The sequence below is a fragment of the Ipomoea nil genome, unplaced genomic scaffold, assembly GCF_001879475.1.
Source record: "Ipomoea nil cultivar Tokyo-kokei standard unplaced genomic scaffold, Asagao_1.1 scaffold0900, whole genome shotgun sequence".
Taxonomy (NCBI): Eukaryota; Viridiplantae; Streptophyta; class Magnoliopsida; order Solanales; family Convolvulaceae; genus Ipomoea; species Ipomoea nil.
In genome coordinates this window covers 1,377,698-1,405,012 of record NW_017617328.1, presented here as the reverse complement: position 1 = coordinate 1,405,012, position 27,315 = coordinate 1,377,698, and the positions used below count along the sequence as shown (strand labels likewise).

Here is a 27,315-nt window from a genome sequence, read left to right as displayed (position 1 = left end):
ATTCAAACTATTTCAAGAGTGACAATATTTCTTTACTAGATCTAGTATTATGATCCATATCTCTTTCACCGATAGATCTCCTACACTTCTAGTGTCAAGGAGTATCGATAGATATGTTTGGTCCAGGGATATAGGACCTAGTCACTTCTTTTATGATCATTATGATCAATAGATGTATTTGGCAAATTATTTGTTAAAATCGCAAATAGATTATCTTTTGAACTTCCAGTTCAGTCTAACTAGTACATGGATTTAAATAATGACGATGTTTTTATTCTTATGAAATTTCTTGGCATTCCAAAAAACTAGGAAGTAGTATATTATCTCCCCATAATGTCGAGAAACAATCTTCATTAGGAATGCAGTCAACGTACCCAATTATATGTATTGATCCCCTATCATGGGCTTTCGGTATTTAATCAATAGACGGAGGTTTCTTTGATAGCCCTTTTAGAGGTACGTTATGGTGGTGATATAAAATAGACTGCGTAAAAAAAAATAACGCAGATAGGGAAATATTACTTCTGAAACCACGTACTAGGTGAAAAAGGGGGTATAGCAATCCTTGAGGGATTGATTTGTGATATGCATTGAGTTAGACTTGGGTAAAAAGAACTTGACTCATAGTAATGTCAAGCAATCTTTCGGGGATTGATGGGATAGGTTGACCATTTTTGGTCAAGAATTTATTGTCAAGATTCACTTAGAGAATTAAAATCCTTAATTTACCTTCTGGGCAAATAAATATGCAAAACAATGAGGGCTATAAATTTAAATATCATATGCCCAAATGTCATGTCAAAAAGTTTCTATAGCAGAAACTAGCACTGTAAACATGTCATAGCCTTTAACTATTATCACATGCAAGCTAAGGTTTAGCAACGACAGGTGCAACCTAACCATATTGAGAATTCATGCTATTGCCACACTTATAAGTTGGGTGATGAATCTCAATAGCTATGGGCTATAGAAAATAATTAATTGCCAACAAGAAATAACAAAAGCTCTTATATGAGCCTAATCAAGAGATTATATGCTAAAAAGTTGTCAATTAAAGAGAAGCATGCAATAACATGTGATATAATTGTCCCTTATGTCTTGGACACCAAACTCTCAATTGAGTCATGCACATCCATTAAATAAAGAGTATCATGTTTGGTACACACAAGGCACTACATGACAAGAGATATTGTTCATTAGTTCATAAATTAGAAAAATGAGAAAAGTACCGTTCGCCGAAGAATAATGAGCACATGTTCGCTGCCGGACCCATTTATTCCTATTTCGGGGAGTCAAAAACAGCACTTTTCCAAGCAAGCTCTCACTTTATCTCATAGTTTCATCCAAGCATGAAAACATCACAAAATAGCAAGATATACAAGTTGAAAACGGCAGAAAATTTCCAGAATTTTGACCTGGATTGCAGAATTTTCTGGGAAAAAACGGTAACACATTTTGACACAAAATTTTGCAGATATGTAGTTCATCAAGTCTAGAACGTACACAAATTTTCATGCCAATCCAAGGTCTAAAAGTATTTTTCCCGAAATTGTTTCCCAACATTGCTCCAGGCAGAAAAATAATTGACAGCACACTGCCAAAACTTTACAAAATTTTCTGGGATAATTGGAGCATATTTTCAACAAAAACTTTTTATAGATATCAAATGACACAAGTTTAGGTTCTCCAGGAAAAATTTCATTCCAAAAGGAGTTCAAGAAGTATTTTTCACGAATTTAATTTTCAAACTGCGTCGGTCAGAATTTTCAGGCAGTGATTACTATGTGTAAAAAAAATCACAACTTGTTTGCTTCAGGCAAACCAACATGATGTGAGTCAATTTTGACTTTCGGAGAGTAGCATAGCATTAGACATAGAAGTTGCAAACTTCATTCATAAGTCATTAGTCACTTTAAAGATCAATCAACATTCAGGGTCTACCAGACCTTATTAAAAAAAATAGCCCAATGACCAAACACTTAGCATAATTTTGTCATGCACTACTACTGGAGTACAATATGACCATCATAGATGACAATGAGACCCGCGTACACCAAAATATCCTTCCGGGATTGACTTAGGGTCTATAAATCCTTTTCGATCAAATTTCTATAATCAAAGGCTTGGGGCAAGATAGCGGGTGACAGATAAAATTAGTGCTCTTGATTTACCTTCTGGGTAAAACTATATTAAAACTTAGACACTATCATTTTGTTTAAATACTCAGATTTAAGATTTATTCTAATGCCCAAGACTTATGTGAAATAATTTCCATAGCAAATTAGCACCATCAATTAATTTTTAAAACAATACAAAACCAATTTTTCATTGGGGAAACCGCCCTAGTGCTATTATTTCTAATTTGTGCTATGACTTGTTGCCTCCAGGGCAATGCTATGTTTAGAATTTCGACTATAATCACTTGTTGATCAAGACGATCCTTCAAGGACGATCATATAATAAGGCAATTATATCCTATAGCTCAATATATTCATAGAGGTATAAAAGCTAGCCTCGAAAAACAATCCACAATTACACTTAATTGCAAATTCATACTTTCAATGAGCTCTCAAAAGAGTCCCAAACTAACTTGCAGGCAATTAAACAGAATATCTACCTTCACAAGTGTATGAATATGCACATCATATATGGATAAGCATGTATTCACGGTAGGATTAGGAGCATTCTGGATATTTGGCCATAATTAATATCAACACCACCTACTGCCAAGCCACTATATATCACTACCATACATTCTCAAAGGCCAATAAAACATTTCTAGAAAATCCAGAAAATAAATCCAAAAAAAACAAGTGAGCATTCAAAAAATATAACCAATGCACAACATAATCATGTATCAAATATGCTCATATAGCCTTATAGCACCAAACATAGATAAATAATCTGGATTTAATAGAAAAATACCGTTCACCGAAGATAATTAGTACACGTTTGCTGCTATCCACTCGTATAGTTCCATTCGGTCTAAGGTTCGATATCCACTGCTTTATTAAGGCTCTCGATTGGATTACAAAATACACACTACCACGCCAAGCCACGGACTATCTCCTTCAATAATTTGTTCATAAACATTTTCAGCTCTTTGATGAGTTCCAGTATGAGCTATGTTCCGAAATCCCTTCATTCTTATATTGGTTCTTTATTTTTGTAATTGATAATTCTCGCTAGGAGTCTATTGATCGGGATCAAGAACTCAGATTGAAAACAGTGATTCCCTGGAAGAACCCGAAGACTCATCCAATAGTTGCCTGCGATTTGAAAAACTAAAATGGAACCATCAGATTAGACTACCTCAATCAGTAGGATCTATAATCCATTTAATTAATCTAGAGGAAAAAAAAAAAACAAGAAAGAGAGAGATATGCCAAACTCCTTTCTAATAGCCTCTGCCATCATATCACTCTGACGATGTCCCTGTTGTTGCCTTCGGATTTGAGCTGTCGTTAGATCAGGGTGGCGAAAAAAAGGGTTCGCACTCGTTTTTGCCACCGGATTTATCAATTGATGTAGAGCAAAGTCTGATAACGTGTTGTAATAAGCCTATTAGCTCAAACATATTGACCAATGGGAATTTAGATAAAGAAGATAGAGAAGAGAAGAAGAACACAATAAGCCAAGAGAACTATCATTCTATTATTTCAATATCTGAATATATACACATGTACAATCATTAAGTATTATACTAAATGACATAACTATTACATATGTTACAAATCAACAATAATATCCATAATGAATGAGATATTTATATTGAAAATTATTATTGTTATTACGTTGATTACATTGAATATGAATTAGGATATTAGTATGGTGGAGGAAAATGATGTTTAATTACAAATGTGATAATATGATCTTATAATATAATATACTTTTAAAAGTGATAAAGTATTGCATAGATGTAGACCATATACTTTTGCAACTACTATCAAAAGTGTGCACAGGTAAACTATGTTTCCACTAAGAGAATTATTTTTCTTCTCCCAAAAAGAGAATTATTTATGTAGCCACTAACGGATGATATGCACAGGTAAACCACAATAAAAAAACTCGACCGCATGCGACATGCTTGATCGAGAGAATTACTTTTGTTGTTGCCACCAGAGAATGAGCACGGGATGTAAATCATGTTAGGAAGACCATGTGCTATAAGAGTATCACCTACAAGCTTGGCCAAAAGAATTAGCTAAAAATCTTAAAATTCAATTCATAATAACCTTAAGAATCATGTTGTACCCACCCAGTCACCCTTGCATGCCGGTCGCCGAGACCAGACCGGACACTTACTCTTGGCACCATAGATTGATAAAAAAGAAAAGAAAAATAATTTTATAAAGGAATAAGGGTCAAATAGGCCATCGAACTGCACATGATAATACAATTAGGCCACCGAACCCAAAAAACCAATAATTGAGTCCCTAAACTAACCAATTCCTAACAATTCATCTAATTTGAAGGTTTCTAACAGGTCAACAACCAAATTAATTATTTTTTAAAAAATAAATTTAAAAATTAATTATTAAAAAAAAAAACAGAAACGGCCGGAGACGAAGAAACTTCTTCGTCTCCGGCCTGTTTCTTCGTCTCCACGGCCGGAGACGAAGAAACTCTTCGTCTCCGGCCGTGGAGACGAAGGAGTTTCTTCGTCTCCAGCCATGGAGAAGAAGAAACTCTTCGTCTCCATGGCCGGAGACGAAGAAATCTTCGTCTCCGGCCGTGGAGACGAAGAAATCTTCGTCTCCGGCCGTGGAGACGAAGAAACTGGCCGGAGACGAAGAAGTTTCTTCGTCTCCGGCCGTTTCTCTTTTTTTTTTTTTTTTTTTTTTTAATTACTTAAATAATTAATTTTTAAATTTTATTTTTTAAAAAATAATTAATTTGGGAGGATGACCTGTTGGAAACCTACAAATTGGAAGATTTGTTTGAAATTGATTAGTTTAGGGACCTGATTGTTGATTTTTTAGGTTCAGTGGCCTAATTGCATTACCTTGTGCAGTTCGATGGCCTATTTGACCCTTATTCCTTTTATAAAAAATTAAAAGAATGTAAGGTAGTGATGATATGAAATCCACCCGTGGTGTAACCCTATCCTTTATATTCTCGCGCTATATATTGAACGGCCAACGATCAAGATAAGTTGCCATTCTCAATCCAAAAAGAAAAAAAAAAATGGCGACTCTCTCCGCAGGCAGCATGATGAGCAGCTCCTTTCTGTCCAGGAAGCCGGCGGCGGCGGAGGGAGCCTGAGCCTGAGGGCCATCTCGAACTTCCGGGCGGCGCAGTTTGGGCTGAAGTCCGGCGGCGGCAACATGGGTCGGATGACCTGCATGGCGACATACAAGGTGAAACTGGTGACGCCGACAGGGGACTTCGAGTTCGAATGCCCGGACGACGTTTACGTTCTGGACCAGGCGGAGGAATTGGGGGCCGATCTCCCGTACTCGTGCCGCGCCGGCTCCTGCTCCTCCTGCGCCGGCAAAGTGGTCTCCGGCACCGTCGACCAGTCCGACAACAGCTTCCTCGACGACGACCAGATGGACTCTGGCTACGTCCTCACCTGCGTCGCTTACCCTACGTCTGACGTTGTCATTCAGACCCACAAGGAAGAAGAGATTGTCTGATAAGTGTATTTATTTATTATATAAATGGAGTTTTAGTTTTTCCATGCATGCATATATGCACCCATTATCTGTACTTGTTTAATTTGCTCTATATTTACACAATTTAATATGAAATTTTGTTTATGGTCTATTTAGTTGACTTTGAATTGTAATTACAGCACAATTCTTTTACTCCAAGAAAAGGAAAAACAGGAAAATTATTATATTGTCCCTTTTATTATTATTATTATTATTATTATTATTATTATTATTATTATTATTATTATTATTATTATTATTTCAAAAGGCTGAACCTCAACCCTAAGGTCCCCCACACCCCGGCCCGATAGAGCATTTGGGAGGATGTAAATCATGGTGACTCAACTGAATATGAACTATAGAGGCTAGACCGGTGTTCACTGCGCACAAAGAGCCCCCCTCACTTTGAGAGGTTGTTCCTACACTGTCGCTGGTGAGACTCGATCCCTAGTCATTCTTATTATTATTATTATTATTATTATTATTATTATTATTTGCGTAGTAAATTAGATGCGATCGAAAAGTTTTAGAAATTGTGTGGATGAGAGGAAGGAAGGTTTTCTGCAACGTGGCATCAATGCAAGGCTCCGGTTGTCGTTCTATCAACGAACTAGTAGGTGCACCCGCGCGATGCGCGGCTATATATATAGTATGATATATATACAGTATAGAATATAGTTATTTGAACCTGTAAAAATGTGAAATGAAAAGTTGTGATTTTATTACACATTGATGAATATAGTAGTTTTATTATACATTAAGGGACACTACCTATATAGTACATAGAATATTACGTATAATATAATAAGGATAAGAAACATAATAGGAAACGTATTATTTTGCACAAATCCTAAATTTTAAATAATAAATTCTTGAATGTTATTATACATTATTGAAGACTTCTTTGTACACAACATTTTTAGTCGTACTAAGACATGGTACACTTTCCCCGCAAATCAAAATTTTCAAACCCCTGGGGTTACTAACTCTTAAAACAGCTACGTATAGTTGTCCATGGTTAAAGACCGGTTTTTTCAACAACAACCCAACTTTAGCAAGCGTTTGTCCTTGACTTTTGTTGATTGTCATGGCATAAGATAGCATCAAAGGAAATTGCTTTCGTTGAAATTTGAAAGGCAATCTTGGATCTGACGGTGTAAGTGACATCCGAGGAATCAATACTTTGGTTCCTACATTTGTACCGCACATGATTTTGCCTTCCAACACATGGTCAGCCAACCTTGTAACAATCAACCTTGTACCGTTGCAAACAGGTGATCCAACTTTCAATGTCAATGCATGATTTGGTACTCCAGAACATCTCAAGGCATTCAAGAATTCGGGAGTGTGCAAATCCGCTAACATGTCAACATTGGCATCTGACTTACACACAGAATCACAACTCAAGTATGTCTTACCCTCAGAAGGATTATGATCATTAATGTATTGGTTAACGGCATCTACCACATCCAATGTTGGAGCTAAAATTGCACTATGATTAAGATATGACAAATCGGCAATTCCCAGTCGGAAATTGGGGAAAGTGCTATCAACAATTGTAGCAATAGGGTCATCTTCGCACTTCAACAACAAATCTTCTGGAACAGTAATCTCTGACTCCCCCTCAAGTTGACACCCAATAATTCCATCACCTATATTAGCTATCCATTTTGCAAATTCCTCGATGTCCTTGCACTCGGTTTCGGATTGAAAACTCTTCAAACGTAGATTCTTAGTCAGCCTTAGTACTTTACAGGATTTCCATAGGTAGGATGAGCTAATGCTCGCTCTAACTATATCCGGTCTAGTACCCTTTGGAATGACTGGTAAAATTTGCCTGAAATCGCCCCCCAAAACAACTGTCTTACCACCGAATGTCATATCTGAACTCATTGGATTTATGAAGCGCATCAAATCCCGCATAGTTCGATCCAGGGCTTCAAAGCAGAATTTATGCATCATGGGGGCTTCGTCCCATATTATCAACTTTGTTTGCACAAGAAGTTCCGCCAGTTCACTGCCGGTACGTATGTTGCATGTTGAATCTTCATTAACAGAAATCGGAATTGCAAACCGAGAATGTGCGGTCCTGCCACCGGGCAATAAAAGCAAAGCTATGCCGCTCGAAGCTACATTTAACACTATTTGACTCTTAGACCTTAATGCGGAAGAAAGTGCTCGCCACAAGAAAGTCTTACCTGTCCCTCCATAACCATAAACGAAGAATAACCCCCCTTCCTGGCGATCCACGTCAGTTAACACTTCATTGTATATTGCGTTTTGTTCGTCTGTTAACTGTCTTACCAATTCTTGATTCTCTTTCTCCTGTTCGGCACAATCGTATGCTAATTCTTCTTGAATAAATCTGTTTGCAATAACATTTAAGGCACCAAAATTTGCAGTTGGCATCTCAGGATAGTCCTTCAAACTCTTACCATGATTAGATAATAGCTTCTCAATCTCTACTAAAGCAAAGTTCATTTTGTGCGAATCGGTCAACACAAAATCTGCATAAATATATATAAAATTTGATGTTATAACATAAGTACGTTAAACTTGACTTAATATTTTTAATAAAATGTACGATTACCTTTGTTCTGCAGTTGTCTACGGACGTTGAATTGTGCATCGTTTGATAGATGTTGCCAAACGGCATGCCAAACTATTTCCGGTTTCCCCATGCAACTGCTCATTAGCAATGTCACAAACAATCTCCTCAATTGATCTGCTGACGCCCAATGACTGGCTTCATCTATTGCATCAACATATTCGTTGTCATCATCAACTAAACCCCTTGCATAACACGCATCTCGGAATGAGTCATATTGCACCCCATTTACACTCATACTTTGTTCAGCAAACACTTCAAATAGAAAATTTCACCAGTAGCTGGCGGGACATAGAATATACGTCCTATTGAGAACCCTTTCTTTCGTGGCTGCCATTTTCTAAGGTCTTTCTTCCAAACGAATCTTGTTGGCATCTCAACATAAGTAAGCTCTCTCGCCTCGGAGTATGTTTTATTAGCTTCGAACCATTCTAAAAACATGCTCTGTGCTATCGTAGGTCTATTCACAATGTTCTCAACAGCATCATCATCTGCAAATATCACACTCTGTTGATTAGGAAGGTGAAAGCTTAACCTTTCCACCGAAGGCGCCCGAAGTTGTATATCAAAACCAAACAGACGCCAGACCGCTTCACACAGGGATATGTACCTACAGTCATAGTACATGTTTATCTCATCTATTGCTTTGCCATTCTCGTCATCATTGCCTGTTTTGTAAAACTCGGCGGTTACTCGATCATGACCCTTGTTAACATACTTGAAGAGGTACTTGATTGACCGTGACTGGTTGCACCACTCGACATTTATATGAGCCTTGTACTTGAGCAATAAATATCTATTGTGCGGTACCACATACCTGTTGCCCAAGGCGATACCGTTCTTTGTAACTACACTGCCATTGTCTCTCCTTCTATATACCAGGTAACCATCGTCATCAAATGTAGAACTACCAACAAATCTCTTAGGAAAATGTTTAGAGCATCGCCCATTTACCATACATGGAGAATTGGTCCTCGCTTTTCCACACGGACCATGCATCATAAATTCCTCTACCGCTTGGTAATACTCTGCATCTTTCTTTTCATCTGGAATCTCTGCGCAAATTATGTTGTCTAGAGTAAGAACTTGTCTAGTTTCTTTACTTTTCTCTAAAAAAAGTAATATATGAGCATGCGGAAGACCTCGCTTTTGAAACTCAATTGTATATATGACTGCAACAACATAGACATAAACATCATAAGATTAAGTAATTACATAAAATTGTATCAAAATTGATTTAAAATGAAAGGACAAAATATTACCTCCAGCCACAGAGCCAAATATTTTATTCTTTCGACAATCAGCTATCAAAGCATTCAACTTAATCTTGAATAACCGGCAAATTATGTCAGGCCGATCTTCTGGCTTCAACCTTTGGTCTTTTAAAAAGCGTTGCACCTCAGGCCACTTCGGATTGCATGTGAAGGTTATAAATAAATCTGGGTATCCAATCCATCTACATATTGCCATTGCATCTTGGTAGTTTTGTATCATGTATCTAGCACCACCCGTAAAACCTGAAGGTAGTATTATTCTGCGACCTTGTACTGCAGGGCTTAATTCACCCCTTGTCAAAGCATCAGTCAATCCACTATAACTCTCACACCTTAGGCTTTTTTGGTGTGTCCTTATATAAATCAGTCTTCCAGATTCAACCATTGTGTAGCCATCTACAACAAATTGTTGGAACAACTGCTTTGCAAATAATATGGTACTCGGAGCTGACGGTCTAGACTGTATGCGGTAGCAGAAATACTCCCTGGGACTAATCCTCTGTCTACCACCTGAGGAGCGCTTGCCTAAAACGTCAGCGAATGAAATGTCTTCTCGGTAATCGTCTTCGCCATATGGAAACAAAATAGGGTATTGCAGCGACAAGTATGAAGGATTTAATTCACTGATCCTCTGTAGGTGGCCACCCTTCGATTGAACAATAATATCACGCTCACCAATACTGGTATCCAGGTCTCCCACAATTAACGCTGCTACTTCTGAAACTTGCGGCAGATTATAGGTCCTCGCATCTCTATTTCGTTTTTCCAACAACTTGATTTTGACCTCGGCGCATGGATTAATATCCAACTCAGACATAGCCATCCGAAAAGACTTAACCAAAACATTATTTTCATCGAGGTCTTTCTGAATGACACTCACTATTTCTACATGAATGTCATCTTGCTCACCACTACCCCTACAACAACATAAACTTGATGTATATAGTTGTCAAGATAAAAAATAGTATCTACTGATTAGTATTAATACGCAAACTTTTGTACCTCACAGCATTGATACGGTTGATCTTTTCATTTGCCGTGTCGTATATATATAACTGGGCAAAATGAGGTTCTTTGCCTTGTTCTGGAAGTAGAGTGCCCATTAGGTGATAGTTTTGACCACTTAATCGAAAAATAGGAGGTGCTCCCCCCTTGTTCACGCTCTTGTCAATTTTACCTCCCATGGATGTGAAGCAAAACATGTTGTTGTAGGTCCTAATGTTGTGTAGAAATTCTTTTGATAATTCGTCATTGCCGAAAAAGAGATCAAATATACCTTTTGGTGGCAACTTATTCTCCGGCAACTTGATCTTCCCATTGTTGCAACACAACATAAACAGTGGAGATGCTTTTGTTGACAAATTCTTTTTCCTTTCTTCAAACCAAAACAAAGCCCCACAATGGACGCATTTATTTGTTGCATCACCAAAATCGCAGTATTGACCTGAAACAAAATATATACTTAATGAAATATTGATTGATATTTTAAGGAATTATAAAACAAATCTACATACCATGTTGTGGATCAGAGGATGTCCCCATATCGAAGTTTTGCTTATCATCGTTTCTCGATATATTTGCATCTAAAATTAGAAATACATTTAAAAATCAATTTTAATAGTTTAAGGTTTGCATATGTACTTTACTAATAGTTGTTTGAATAACCGCTAGAGTATCTTCTTACCAACTATGTACGTATTTGGTGCGTCGATCATTGTAGGGTTACATTCACCTTCAAAGGCAGATAGCAAGTCTCTTGTTGTTACATGGTCATCGGCAATTCCATATTTATGTAATGGTTTACGATTTGCCAATTCATCTTGTGTTATCGTCGATGCAGGATTTTCTTTATCTACCAAAACAAATGGCTGGCAATTGGTTGCACCGATCTGTGTATTCGACGAACGTACTGTACACATACGGAATATTAGACACGCGTAAAGTATAACAACCTTTAAAGTCACGTTTAACTTAAACCACTACATTTTAGTGGACTATAAAAAAAAATAGTTGGTAGCACATAATAACAAAATAAATTATATAAGTCTTAATATTATAAATTAAGTACACCAAACATGTACATTATGCTAGCCTAGAAAATGAAAAAGTAATTTGACGGTATAAGTATTCTATTTTACTGGAAAACTTATTAGGTAGACCATGGTACACAAAAATCTATGCACCATAAATAGAATTAGAATGAAAAAGTATATTTCACTAAGTACAAACCAAAAAATTAATTACACATAATAAAAGAAATTTAACTATTTAAAAGAAAAACTAAAAATTGATATTAAAAAGTAAATCATATGAAGACAAATTAGTGAAATTACAATTACACACTGAGTTCTATGGACCATGAGTTACAGTATAATTAAATTCACAATGAATGTATATCAATTAATCTTAGGGGATTTACCGTTGGTGATGTTACTCAATGGTGTGATATTTTCAGACAAACATCCTCCAAGGGGAATTGAGTAAGGTGTAGTTGTCGTACGTTTGTCTTTAGCTTGGGCAACATTATTCGTAAAAGATGAGTTCCCGCAATAATTTGCTGTGATATAAAATATAACATTAAATTAAGAAATAATTCCAATAATTTATACTCGAAACAAATTAGTAGACATCACATAAATATTTGTTCAATTGCACGACATTAATATGTAATCGAATAGAATTAGGTAGACCATGGTCCGCATCTATTTGTGCAAACTAAATATAGTTAGAATGTAAAAGTATATATCGTTAAGTACAATCTAATTAATTAATTACACATAACCAAAAAAATGTAACTATTGTAAAGAACAATTACAAATTTATATTATTCAACATAAATTACATTAAAAATATAACATTTAATTTTACAAACATCGTTTAACAATTAAAACTATAAGGATATTTAAATTCACAATGAATGTATATCAATTCATTCTCGTGGATTTACCGTTACTGATGTTACTGAATGGTGTGATATCTTGCGACGGACAACCGCCCCCCGGCATTTGGTTACGAATATGTGGCGTATGTTGGTCTTTACCTTGACCAGCATCAGTCATTAATGATGAGTTGCCTACATAATTTGCTGTGATGTAAAAAAAAAAAATTAGAATACTATAATAACAACAGTAATAACAACATTAATTACAGCAGTTAAATTTATATAAATTAATCACACCTAACGCTATTAATTATGTTAGACTATAAGTTGAAATGATCCTTGCTATCAATAAGAGTTACCTAATAAGTGGAACAATTATTAGGTAGACCATGGTCCACATAATTGAGTGCACAATAAATACCATTAATACCAATCAAAGTATTATTGTGATACTAAAGTATTCCATGTACATTGGTATGGTACATTACTTACATTATAATTATACAATATAATTTTACAGTCAATTTGTCCACCTAATTAAAAAGATAATTTATTTTTTTTTTAAAAAATGAAGGTATATGAGTTCAACTAAGGCCATTTACCGTTAGTAGTGTTACTCAATGGTGTGATGTTTTGAGACAAACACCCTCCAAACGGAATGCGGGAAGAATTTATTGCCGAAGGCTATTGTTTTCCTTGAGCATAATTATTCCTTGTTGATGAGTTGCCCAATTCATTTTCTGTAATATAAAATCTAACATTAAAATATAAATTATTTCAAATAAAAAAAAGTCGTAACAATGAATTACACATAACATAGTTCAGAGCACACAAATAATTTATAATTGTTAAAGATTGGCGTAACACTTCTGACGAAAGTAGTTGTTGTGACACTAAACACACCTAACGGATAATATATTTATGGTAGCCTATAACCTGAAACTGCAATTGATATAAACAATAACCTGCCGCAAGTTTATTGGACAAATTTGTAGGTATAACATGGTCCACAAAATTGTGTGCACAATCGATATCATTACCATGAAAAATAATATATCTAATTAATTACACATAAAAATCACACCATTAAATAATATGAAGACTATATATATATTTATTAATTTATATCTATAAACTATTTAAATCTATTTATGTATTTATATATATATATATATATATATATATATATATATATTAATATATAATATTACGGATTATATGTTTGTTCGGTCAGAATATTATGAGAAGACGAAGAAGGGTGAATACCCTTCTCCTTCTCCTTTGTCCGAACAGATATGTTTTTCACCCACTCACCGCTCACTTCCGATCTCTCTCTGTCTCTCCTAAACCTAGATCAATGCTTAGTGGAAATCTGGGTTTCAACTGTTCTTACTGAACATTGTTTCCGGAGAAATCTTAGACTGGTCTAGATGAGCAACTCCCCGATTCTCAGTACATAATCGCGATCTTTCATTTCCGTGAAAGATCGTAGTGTTCTGTAACAGTAAATGGTGGAAATCACGCTGCAGTGAAGCTAATTTCATACTACTCAGGTTAGTGTGCATTTAATTTCCAGTCAATTTGATTAGGGTTCGGATTTATCACTGTTGTTTGTTCTAAACTTGATCTAATTTACTGGATCTAAGCATGCATGTCGAGAATCATAGATAAAAGCTCTTAATTTCCGATTTGATTGATTCATAAAAATTAGGGTTTTAGGTCGTCTTCTTTGTAGTGTTGCTATAAAAACACACAATTGAAATTACTGTTAACTGTGTAAATATCATGTTCAAAATGCTATAGCTATATTCTGGTACAAACAAATCCTAACCAATAAGTCTACTTTATCATGTTGTTTTTCATCGACATACTAGAAATATTTGAGGAGATGGAGAAGACAAACAGAATTGCACGGCAAGAGGGATGCTACAATGAAGCTTCATTTCAAAAACAAAAAGATAAGTTTCGAACTTACCTTTATTTTCTTCACTTGGTTTCCTTTTGATGCCTATAATTGTTGACTTAGTGATTTTCCTCATTGCACTGTCTGTTGTGTGTACTTGAAAATGTCTCTGTGAATTGTCTATTTGGCTGGAGTCTGAAACTGGAGAACTGTGTTGGTAGTTAGATGGGGCATCTTTCTATAGATGTGTTGATTGTAGTTTACTTAACTTTTTGCCTTGATTTCGAAAAAAGGATTGGAACTGAAGAGTTTTCAGTTAATATTAATGATAGCTGTCCATCAATTATATTTAATGTTTAGGGAATGTGATTCTTTTCCTAAGAATGATTAACTTTTACTCAACAGGCCAATAATTCCATTGTCTTAAATTCCTTTATATAATTGGTCAGAACATGGAACACACAGATTGATTCTTTGGTTCTAAAACTCTTCTAGATTCTCTGTTATGCCAGTCTATCAAATTATTTTCCTAATGAAATGACATATTCTCGGCTTTTTAGTGAACACAGTAATGTTCATTACATTTAAAATATTGGATTTAGGTGGTGTGATCTACTTTCTTTCTAAATGTGCTAGCAAATTTCTTCTATTATTTATTCTGAACACATGATCATTCTAACTTTTTTATTTGTTTTTTTATTCGTTTTAAAAGAAAATTATCCAAGCTGTGGATTAATTGAAGAGCAGCAAGCAGAAAATAAGCACTATGTCCATATCAGCAATCAGGTTAAGACTCTATCTTGATTTACCTTACTTTAGATGACTTTGTATTGTTATACTTGCATAGTTTGTTAGTTTGTTCACTTTAGTTTGTAAGGCAATATACAGTTTGATTTAAAAAGACTTTTTTCAACAAATGGTTATCAAGTATAGACCAAGCTCTTATTTTTTTAATTTCTTTTTTGACAATTTGTTTAGGGAGGTTGTAACAACATTGAACACATACATTTATTATTTGATTCTAATCATATTCAATTCTCTGTTATTTTACTGTATCCTTTTCCTGTTATTAAATATTATGAACACAACTTCTAACCAATTTTTTTTTTTTTTTTGTTATTCTTATTAGAATGAAAGAATTCAAGCTTTGAAGAAATTGAAGAGCAGCCGGCAGAAAAAAACCAATCAATAAAACACCACTGAAAGCAATATGGTCATATAAGCAAATAGGTTAAGACTTCCTCTTTACTTGGCTGTATTTAGATTAGTTTGTATGCATATACTTGCACCGTTTGTAAGTTTGTTCACTTAACTTTCTAAGGCAATAGTTTTCCATTACTGGCTTTCACTTTGGTGCATTATTTGGTTCTATATTAGTATAGAACTCAACCATGTTATACACAGTAATGTTAATAACTTTTTATTTTTCTCTTTGGTCAAAACTGGTATAATTATTTTCTATATATCGTAATATTCGTTAAATGTGTTTTATTGCAAGCAACAACTTTGTTTTTCTAATATTAGACACATTCAGTAAAATGTCCTTGTTCAAAGAATGGTGCTCGACTATCGACCAACTTCATATATTTGTAATTCTAGTGTCTTTGATATCTTGACTTTGGTGCATTATTTTATTCTATATAAGTATAGAAGTGCCATTTCTGTAGGATCATACTTTTCTGTTTTTTTTTTTATTTATTTAAGGAGATTCTCATTTTTTTTTATTAAAAAAGAAATTTAAACTACTTTTTTTTTTCTCTTTGCTTAAAAGTGGTATAATGTTCTTATATGTATCATAATATTCTTTAAATGTTTTTTTTTTGGAAGAAACAACTTTGTTTTATTAATAATAGACACATTGAATAAAATGTATTTGTTCAACAAATGGTCCTCGAGTATCGACACTGTTACTCTATTTGTAATTCTATTCTATTTGACCCCTGGAAGTTGTTCAATTGTTTTATTCTATATCAGTATAAAAGTCAGACTTGTGTAGAATCAAAACATTTTTCCATTTAAAGGAGATTGTTGGTTTTGCAGTTAACACAGTAATGTAAATGACTTTACAAAAATCTTATTTTTGTTGCTGTTATCTAATTTCTTTTTAAATGTGCTAGAAAACTTTGATGGATACCAGCTTGGACATCAGGTGCTTTGGAGAGATGCAAACTGAGTAAAAGAAGATTGTGCAAATAGGTAATTGGAACTAACTCTATTTTTTAAGTAGAATATATTTATTTAGATATAAAGTCTTAGAATTGCAAACTGAGTAAAAGAAGATTGTGCAAATAGGTAATTGGAACTAACTCTATTTTTTGTGGCAGAATATATTTATTTAGATATAAAGTCTTAGAATTGCAAACTGAGTAAAAGAAGATTGTGCAAATAGGTAATTGGAACTAACTCTATTTTGTAGGAAGAATATATTTATCTAGATATAAAGTCTTAGAATTGCAAACTGAGTAAAAGAAGATTGTGCAAATAGGTAATTGGAACTAACTCTATTGTGTAGGAAGAATATATTTATTTAGATATAAAGTCTTAGAATTGCAAGCAGAGTAGAAGAAGATTGTGCAAATAGGTAATTGGAACTAACTCAATTTTTTAGGCACAATATATTTAGATATAAAGTTTTATAATTGGAATATTACTTACAAACTCTAACATGTAATTGAACATATAAAAAAAAAACACAACTACAAAGTCTAAGTTGCTTGCCAAATATTTCCATCCTGGCTGCCTTCTAAAACCTTGAACACCTGGCATCCTTGCTAAACTTGGATACCTTTCATCCTTACTCTTAATAACCTGAAAGGAAAAGTAGAAAAACTACAAAACAGGTTCTAATAGCAGTATATACACCAATGCATTGTACTAAACAGTTAGGCAATAACTAAAAACATTAGATAATACTTCTAAAACATCCCAATAACTGAAAATAAGAAAGTTTCACATTCACAGTCTTAGGAAAAAAAAAAATAATTGTCTGGATAATGTCCGGCCAACAACAAACACTTTCAACCATCAATGTCAATTACAACTTTTCCTAAAACTCATCCAAAAGTGACCTTTTAATAGCCCCAGAATTTTCAGCATTCTCTTCTCCTTCCTTTTGCGAGGGCTGGACAGTGGCAGGGCTATTCACTTCAACTCCAATAGAATCTTCCTATTAGTAAGTAAAGCAGAAAAGCCTATTAGTAACCAATAAAAAAAAAACTCATAGACTAAAGGGTTTATAATTCTTACTCCAGAAACTACATCGGTGTTAGTTTCCTCCTCAATCATCCTTGACATTATGTCTTGCTCTTCATGCTCCACAAACCTGTCAGCATAGGTCTTAAGCAAGTGCTCATCCCTTACAACCCTAACAACATTGAATGGGTAATTGGGGCCCATCTTTTGAGCCAGTTTGAAGTTGATCTTAAACAGCATCTTCATTCCAACTATAGCATCCAATTCAGGTGGCACTTCAACATCAAGCTGTTTAGATAGGTGATAAATAACAAAATTAAAAACATATAATATAAACAGTTTAGGAAAAAAAATGTAGACATTAATTTATAAGAATTTACCTCCTTGTATTTTGCATACAAAATAGAGGCAGGAATACCCACAAGCTCTGTAACTTCCCTATCCCAAAGCAACATTGGAGCATCTCCAGATTTGTCAAGAGCAATAACAACTACTTTGTACTTAACTGTACCCATCATACAAGTCTTTTTACACTTAGTACAAAAAAGAGTCACTTCCTGTTCTTTAAGCTTCTTATTACATCCAAGTTTCAGGCACGATAGGTAGTACCAACCATCCTCAAAATCTAACCCAAGAATCTCAGCAGCAACATAGTAGTCCCCATCCTATAGTATACAAATAGTTTTATAAGTGTATATTGCACTTACCAAATTCAGTTACATCAAATAAAAGATAGAATTGCTAGCTTAGTTTGTGGATTACCTCTTTCACCTTCTTAATATCATGGCAGTTAGTGACAATAACAGCAGCATTATTAAAATCACTAATGCCTGTAGAGTTGGAATGCAGTGTGCCAGTACTGAGACTCCTCATTGGAGTACCCTGAGCTTTCATGCTTCAAAAACATTAGAAACTTGGTTAGATGTGTCTAAAACACCCTACAACAATACAGTAGACAACATTTAAAATATCTATCTTATTTTTTGATTGGTAGTTTAAGTCAAAGTTGAAGAAATGAATACACTGTACAGCATGGTATTTCAATATATATACACAGTACAGTGTATTTTTTTTTTTTAATCCAGTATTCAGATGTTACAAAAAAATATATGGCATAACTAAAATCAGAAGTACAAAGTAGAGCACACATTAATAAACATACAAAAAAATAGGATAAATCTAAAAGATGAACTTACTTTGACTTAAACTCTTTAAACTCTTCCCAATCCTCATTAAACCACAGCTTCGTCGCATAGGAACTGGTTATTCTCACTTCACCTGAAATAAAAATATAGAATAGATGCATGTATTTTAAGATATATAGTATGATATATATACAGTATAGAATATAGAGTATTTGAACCTATAGATTAGAAGAGATTACAGTATAGAAACTCACCACCCACAACTTTGGCCCTACAGCATTGAATGACAACAATCAGTGGTTCTTTCGAATCACTATTGTAAAAAGGCATCAGGGAAGAAACATGCTCATTCCAGAGTGTACACATCATGGTGTTATCACTGGATTAGAAACAGAAAAAAACACAAAAGTATGAAAAAAAAAGAGCAAAATTTTCGAATGTAATCAATTTTATTTTAAAAAACTTACGCATTGTCTTCAATTTGAAAGTCGATTAGTTTGGTGGCCTTCCCCCCTACAATCTTGTCCACAGGATTGTAAATCTCAATTACCCTTCCAATAACATCTGCAAAAATGAACAAAATATTAGCAAGAACTACTAAAAGTAGAATAAAGAACATATTAGCAGTTAGGAAAGTTAATTTAGTACCAATCAGCTCCTTGTCATTCACATCATCAGGATCTTTCAAAGCCAAAAAACTCTTTAACCTAAACATTTTGCAAGGAAAGCCAATAGAATGTATTTCCTTGACTTGTGTTCTGTAGTTAAATTTAAGCATGAAACCATGCTCTGTAATCTTGTAGACATAATAGTTTGTAGAGGCCATGAAGTTCTTTATTTCAAACACTTTCCCTTCCTTGATTGTATCTCTATACTTTACAATGTCTTTCTTGATGATACTCGCATGAATGTAGTCTCCCTGCGAATACAATAGGAAAAAAAATTTAGACAGCAAAACAATTTAGGATGAGTAGATAACATGGCATGAAAGTAGCTTAATTGAAAGACCATTAGATGAGAAGATTATAGACAGCAAAACACACTAAGATTATTAGATAACATGGCATGATTAGTAGACAAAATCAGATTGGCAAATAGATAAAATTACCTCTTCATCATGGAACAAAACTTCCATGCTCTTACTGACCTGCCCCTCTCCCCTTTTCTCAGGAACTTCATACACACGAACTGCTCTCACTCGTATTGCCCTTTGCTGGTGTTCCGGCTTAATGTTTCTGACAGCAATGAACATGGAAGGCATGTTGAAACACCAAAAGTGGCTTTCGAAAAGGCTGTAAAGTGTAAGAATTTTCTGAAGTGTTCTGCCATGAAGAAGCCCGGTATTTATACATACTGAAGATTCAAAAAAAAAAAAAAGAAGATACCGGCATTCTATGTTTGGGAAATCGCACATCTCAATTAATGTGAATTTGAATATTGCAACTCTGCATATTCTATGTAATCTATGTAATGTATGTAATATATATAATTCTTTCTCGTAGGCCGTAGCAGTTCATTATGCTTTGTAGATATTTATAGTAATGATCTTGTTTACAATACCAAAGAGTTCTACATTAATTGAACTCCTTGGGAACCAAGGATTGTATAATAATAAGAACGGCTAGGCATATTCCCAAGATGGAATCACATTACACGCTGTAAATAAAGAAACAATTAAATAGCGAATTAAGACTCCACCAAAACTGCATCGTTTTCACTGGGCGGGAAACAATGATTGGCAAAACTTCTTGCTTTATTATAGAGTTAGATAAATGGAGGTGCATTTAGCCGTTGATTTTGTAAATGCGATTGCATGTCACTGCGCGCTTCAATTCTAGCCTTTCATTTCCTCACCAACTCTACACTGTCCGTGTTTTCCATTATAGTAGATTCATTACAATTGTCACTAAAATAAATATTTATAATTTTAATTTATAAAATTGATAGTTTAAATACTTATTTTAAAAATGATAGTTGAAAAATTAAAATTTATAATTTAAAAAATTGAATAAGATTAGATAAGGTAGTAAAAATTTAAACATTTTTAATAGTCCAAAGATATTACAAGGTAGCTAGTTTTCCGCTTCAATTTGTTGGTTTTTTTTTTTTTTTTTTTGAAATTTGTTGGGTTATTTGAATACTCTTTTTGTCAACAAGTCCGATCCCTCCCAAATAGTTAATATGATTGGCTTCAAATTATTTTATCAAATAATTTGACGGACATTTTTTAGTTCCCGTTATAGGCCTAACTTTAAAAACTCATCGTCACAGCCTGAGGGTGTGTGCTGGGTAAACTCCATTTGTCCTCGTAGCTGGCTCAAACCAAAAAGGCTAGGATTCGAACTTTTAACCTTGTGGTTACAAGTTTGTATCCTTCTTGTTTTTTTATTTTTATTTTTGCGTAACAAGGAAAACCTGAAGCCACTGTTGACGGTGTACACGCTCACTTCTTTGTAATAGTTCACAAATCACAGCCACCCACGCAGAAATTTTTGTGTGATGAGGAAAGCTCGTTACCACTACTTAATAAGTGTGCACATGGTATATATATACTGGGGGGGGGGGGGGTGTGTATAGTTGATTCAGAAAATTATTAATTTGCATAAGGAGTTGTTAATTCGTTGTTGTTGTGAATAAAAACATGCAGAAAGTGGAAGAGCATGAGCGAGGTGATGTTGCAGTATCCTTGTACTACGAGGCACATTGTCGGATTCAAGATCCGGTTTATGGTTGTGTCGGAATAATCACCTTTTTACATGAACAAATTTATGATTTTCAATGTCAATTGTCTAAAGTTGAAGCGGACATTCAAGCTGTGAAATCACAACAACTAGGTCACTTGCAACTTCAATTCCCAGAAAATTTTTGTTAAATCTATCTCACGTGAAAAATATTTTAATACGATGAGAGTAGAGCAAGTGAAAAATTAATGATGAAGCTTATTGGTGAAGTTTATTTCACACAAGTTATGATTAATGTCATTGCTTCAATTAATAAAGGCCTTGTTTCATAAAATTTACGTTTCGAAATTATTAATACTTGATTGATTAATATATTTATAGTATTTCTTTTTACAGTGCATGAATAATTAGTCTATTTATAGTGTGTGTTTATAATTTCCGCTCTTGTCTCGGCCTTGAAGGGAAGTGGATGAGTTAAATTGTAAGATATATCTAGTTGACCTTTAAATGGGTAAAATTCAAACCCTTCAAATGTTAAGAAAGCAAAATTTATAGGCTTATTTATGTTGTAGTTATATATTAATGGTGGTCATTATTTTGTAACGTTTGTAACAGACTCTCATTATGTATGCCATTATTACTCTATATTATATATGTGTGTAATCTTTTTGTAAGATGATGCCGTGGAAATGAAATGATATCACTCTCTTCTCTTCTTCTCTATTACTTTTCTTTATAGTGTCTTTGATCAATGAGTTATTCTTTGAGCAATGAGCTAATGGGTTACAACACGTTATCAGTACTTTGGTATACATATTTGCAAGGAGAATCAGATGTGATAACTGGTCTATCACGATTGTCCGAGGTCGCACGATTGTCCGAGGTCGTTTTGCTGGCGGTAGATCACTGTCGCCCACTTTCTGTAGTACGGAGATGGTGACATGTCTCGTGAAATCACCTGGCATGAATGGATTCAATAAGCTACCCTGCTTGTTTATCAATGCTACAGTTCAGAGATAAGTAACTCATATTTCTTTTTAAATGCTTTTATAAGATTTATTAATAGTTAATGAATGTGGCAATTTTTTATGCATATGATATATAAATATATATCTGGATCTGGATATTGGCAAAAATGATTTATACATACATTTATAATGTCTGCTTCCTTTTCTTAAATAAATAGAGCATGGCGCATAAAAATGCTTGCAGCTACTGAAACATTATATTAAGGGAGTTTGACCTGCAATGGATTACATTGGAACACTTCAGTATATTTGACATGGTTTATTAACTACTCATATTCTTTATATTGTGTTTGAGAGCTGCTGAATGTTGAGTGTAGTGTTTACTTGCTATGATAATGCTCAGAATGATCCTGAGTCTTTTCTCAATTGTTGGACTGTTTTATTTGTTGGTCTTGGATGAATCCGATGAAGTGAGGAAAGGAAGTTGTGAAGTTGCTCTCAGCATGCTTGAGTCCAAGAGATAAGTTGCTCTGGATCATATATTGCGCCTGCGCTTGTAGAATCATCGTGGTTATACCCAAGCATTACAATTATGTCCAAATCTCTATGAGCTAAGTATTTATTTTTCTGTAGAAAATATTTATATATGCATATATTTATGTGATACTCTGTGCAATTGTCATATTTATATATGCATATGATAATCACATTGTGGATAAATTCTACTCTTTGAGAAGGAAATATGCCATGTCCTTTAAAGCATTATGATTGGTACATGAAATATTGTGATATGCTTACTTGACGTGACTACTCCATATATTGTATATATGGTGATTTTATGGTGTCTAGGAAGAATGATTTTACACATAATAATCATTGCCTGAAAATTCTAAGGGGGCAGTTAAAAATTAAATTCGTGAAAAATACTTCCCGAACTCCTTTTGGCATGATTTCTTTTTTTTTTTTTGGAGAACCCAAACTTATGGCATTTGATATCTATAAAGGGTTTTTGTTGAAAATATGCTCCAGTTATCCCAGAAAATTTTGTAAAGTAATTTTCTGTCTGGCGCAGTGTTGAAAAATTTTGGGAAAAATACTTCCATGCCTTGGATTGACATGAAATTTTTATATACTTTCAAGACTTGCTGAATTTCATATTTGCAAAATTTGGTGTACAAATGTGTTAAGGTTTTTTCCTAAAAAAATTTGCAATCTGAATGCATGTGTATAATTTAACCGTGAAGTATGCATTTTGTGGATTCACAATTGCAATCTGAATGCATCCGTATAATTTATCGGTAAAGTATGCATATTGTTGATTCACAAGAAAATATGTTTAGTATCACCCATGTCATGCATCCAAATTGATGCTTAATTGTTTTTTTAGAAAGCATGATAAATAGACGAAATTATGATATGTTATCTTGATGAGTTCACTCCATTGTATGTTGAGTACTCTACTTGTTTCTCTAATTGTCATGAAACACTTAATTAAGATACACAATATCATATTTTTTTTAACTAAAGCTCTAATTCTTAATAGAGCTTTGTTTGGAAAGCAATTTATGCAATTTTGGAGGAAATATGTTTTTTGGGGACCTTCAAAAATTGAATAACCAATATCTTGATCCACTACATATCACATATGCTAGTACATGATGCATTTCCCTATCTGCGCTCAATTTTTTTAATATGCAACCCTTCTAGCTATATCTCATCATGAGAAATCAACAGTGATGTTGGTTGCATTATAAGATTTTTTCTCGACATTAGGGGGAGATTTGAAATTTATAATTAATTAAATGCCGAGAAATTGATAAAAATCTTCAAACCCATGTACTAGCCTTATAGAACCAGAAGTTCAGTCATGGAACAAATTATGTTATCTGCTAGAAATCTCAATGAGTGACTAAGTCCATAGAAAATATTTTAAGAGTTGAAATCCCCAACTAGGACTAAAAATCTCTACCATTATGCCAGAAGCATATATTGATTTAAGAATTTACAAAACTAGATCTAGTATAGAAATTTCGTCACTCTAGAAATATAGAAATTTTATCCTGAAGATATTCGTCTAGAAGGCGAAAACCCCCAGTAAAATTATAGGTGCACCAAATAACTAAAATACTGGGAAGGCGGAACAACCAAATTCAAATATTCTTGGGAAATGTCATATATTTGGTTGATACAAAATTGCCATGTGTATAAAAGATATTTACAAAGCTGTTATAGTTGTCGACAACATTTTTTGCCTATATTGCTCATAAATACTTAAATCTGGATCCAGAAATGAAAATAGTAGTATAACGCCTGCAGCGTGCTAACTGTTTTCATAGAAAATAGCAATTAAGGCATACAAATCAGAATTCGCTAATAAATTAAGGCGAGTGGAGGGTTTTCGCAGAGACCCAATATTAGTCATGGCTTTATATTCCGTTATTCAATAAAACTAGCAGTAAATAAATTAGATATGTAGCTAATAGTTATAGTTATCACATATATATATGGGTTACTTGTTACTTATATTTAAAATCCTTGATGGATTTTCTCAAAATGTGATGAATGAAAATCACAAAATAAGAAGTATAAAAGTTAGTAAGTTACTAACTATGATTTTTCTTATAGTCAATAAATTAATTAAAAGTATTTTCTCCCCCATAACAAAGTATGTAAATATATTATCATAAACATGCCTAGTAATGTTATATGTGATTGGGAAACTCAAATATCGTTTCCTCTTGAAAATATCCTAAATATATCCTCTAGTTTATCTTGAAAATCCCTAATGGATTTATAATTCCCGAAATGAGGATTTATTTAAGTGCCATTATTTACTTTTTAGAGAGTTGAGAATGGGGTTATTATCCTCATATAAAAGGAATAATATGTACCATTATGTGCTCAATAAAGAGTTGATAATGGACTTATTTATTATCTCAGTCAATATTTATGGTGTAAACATCAATGAAATATATAAAGAGTTTAATGATGTTAAGTTATGAGATGAGATAGCGAATAGCAAATCAAGGTACAAATACTCGTATTGATGCTTTTTGGCATGAAGTCATCATACTTGTTACAGATAAAAACGTATATAGTTTTTTCATGATATAAAATACCTTGATCCACATGAACTCCAGAAGAGTGATAAAATATTTGTTCAGAAGGTTTGCTCTAGTGACAAGTTAGCAAATGTACACCTACAAATATTCATAAGATTGATATGTGTAGGTAAAGAAAAATTATTATATTTAGGGGGAACAACAAAATATAAACTATAAATAATTTTATTGGTCCAGATGATCATGAGAAAATATGATAAATTCTAATGACAATCCTGAAAATTGTACCATATCCCATCTCTACACCCTTTAGAAACAATGATTTTACAGGCAATGTAGAATTTGAAGATTGTTATCTTCAGGGGGAGACAGGAAGTACATTCACTCGAGTCAATCCCGTAGATTGGGTTTTAAAATGACTAATAGTTATACCTTTTACAGCATATATATACCATGTGGTTTTTTTTTAATGAGGTATGAGTATGATATATTAATGGAGAAGTTGTATATAAATACTTAAGTAAACAAACCCCAAATATCCTGAAGATTATGCCTTGAAGGCTTATAATTGTGCTCTTTTTTCCCTTAACTAAGTTTTTTCCACGAGGTTTTCTTAAGTTAAGGTTTTTAACGAGGCAATCAGTACAATATATGAGTTTACAAATATCATGTACTCTTTTCTTCAAACTAGGTTTTTCCCATGTGGTTTTCCTAGTGAAGTTTTTAACGAGACATGAATATATTTAAATATACTATACCTTGTACTCTTTTCTTGTATAGGTTTTTCCCACAGGGTTTTCCTAGAAAGTTTTTAACGAGGCAAGATCATGGACAAATAATGTCCAAGGGGGAGTGTTGTAATTATATATTAATGGTGGCCATTATTTTGTAACGTTTGTAACAGACATATTAATGTCTCATTATGTATGCCATTATTACTCTATATTATATATGTGTGTAATCCTTTTGTAAGATGATGCCGTGGAAATGAAATGATATCACTCTCTTCTCTCCTTCTCTATTACTTTTCTTTCTAGTGTCTTTGATCAATGAGTTATTCTTTGAGCAATGAGCTAATGGGTTACAACAATTTAAAACTAGTCAACCAAGTTAAATTACGCTCTAAAACAAGCTCTAAAACAAGATTGAATACTAAATAGACTTATAATAAGACTTTTTAGTCATAGAACTACTATTGCTGAATTTAGTATTAACTATTATTGAGTTATCAAGAATAACTTTATTCTTTTATTACAGCCTAAATTACCCTAATTAATCAAAATTCAAATAAATAAATATTATTTATTTTTCTGTGTACATAGTTATTTATAAATAGTTTCACTACACTACTACTAGATAGGAGTGTTATGTTAGCAAATAGAGCTTTCGGTAAATTACTCATGTTCGTGTTCGGTAAGCGTTCGTTTATGTTTATTTATTAAGGTAAACGAGAATAAATGAACAAATTAATGAGCTCAATCAATTAATAAACGAACAGAGTCTGAACATTCTTAGGTTCGATTGCTAAGAGCTTGTGAACGAGCTCGTTTGTATTTGTTTAATAATGTTCATGAACAAGCTGGCTTAGTGTTCGTTTAATAATGTTCGTAAACAAGCTCTTTTAGTGTTCATTTAATAATGTTCACAAATATATTTATGATCAAGCACTTAAGCCTATATATTAAGCGCACCATGGAGCTAGGCTGGAGGCTCTAACTGGCAGTTGGGTGGTAGCTACCTCAAGTGACACCGGCCGATTTAGGGCCCCCTGATGCTGAACGTGGATAGTTGTGTGAAGGAGACACAAAAATTTTTAGGAGGGGGTGTACTTGGGGATCAGACGCCGAGGTCAACTGAAAGGGTCAGTTCCTTTGCAGCAATAGGTTTAGACAAGTAGTGAAAATTAAATGATGGACAATCTTAAAGTTAATTTCATTTTTTGTC

General features: G+C 33.7%; 1 protein-coding gene and 1 pseudogene across 1 annotated transcript in view; both read left to right on the top strand.

Moving 5' to 3' along the window:
• Positions 1-21,532, top strand: part of LOC109179339 (LOB domain-containing protein 24-like) — a 31,774-nt gene extending 10,242 nt beyond the window's left edge. Inside the window, exon 2 of the mRNA XM_019328844.1 lies at positions 21,308-21,532. Within this exon, the coding sequence (XP_019184389.1) occupies positions 21,308-21,532 (225 nt within the window). The remainder of the gene's footprint in view (positions 1-21,307) is intronic.
• On the top strand, positions 5,144-5,767 carry LOC109179297 (annotated as a pseudogene).
• Positions 21,533-27,315: the final 5,783 nt, after the last annotated feature.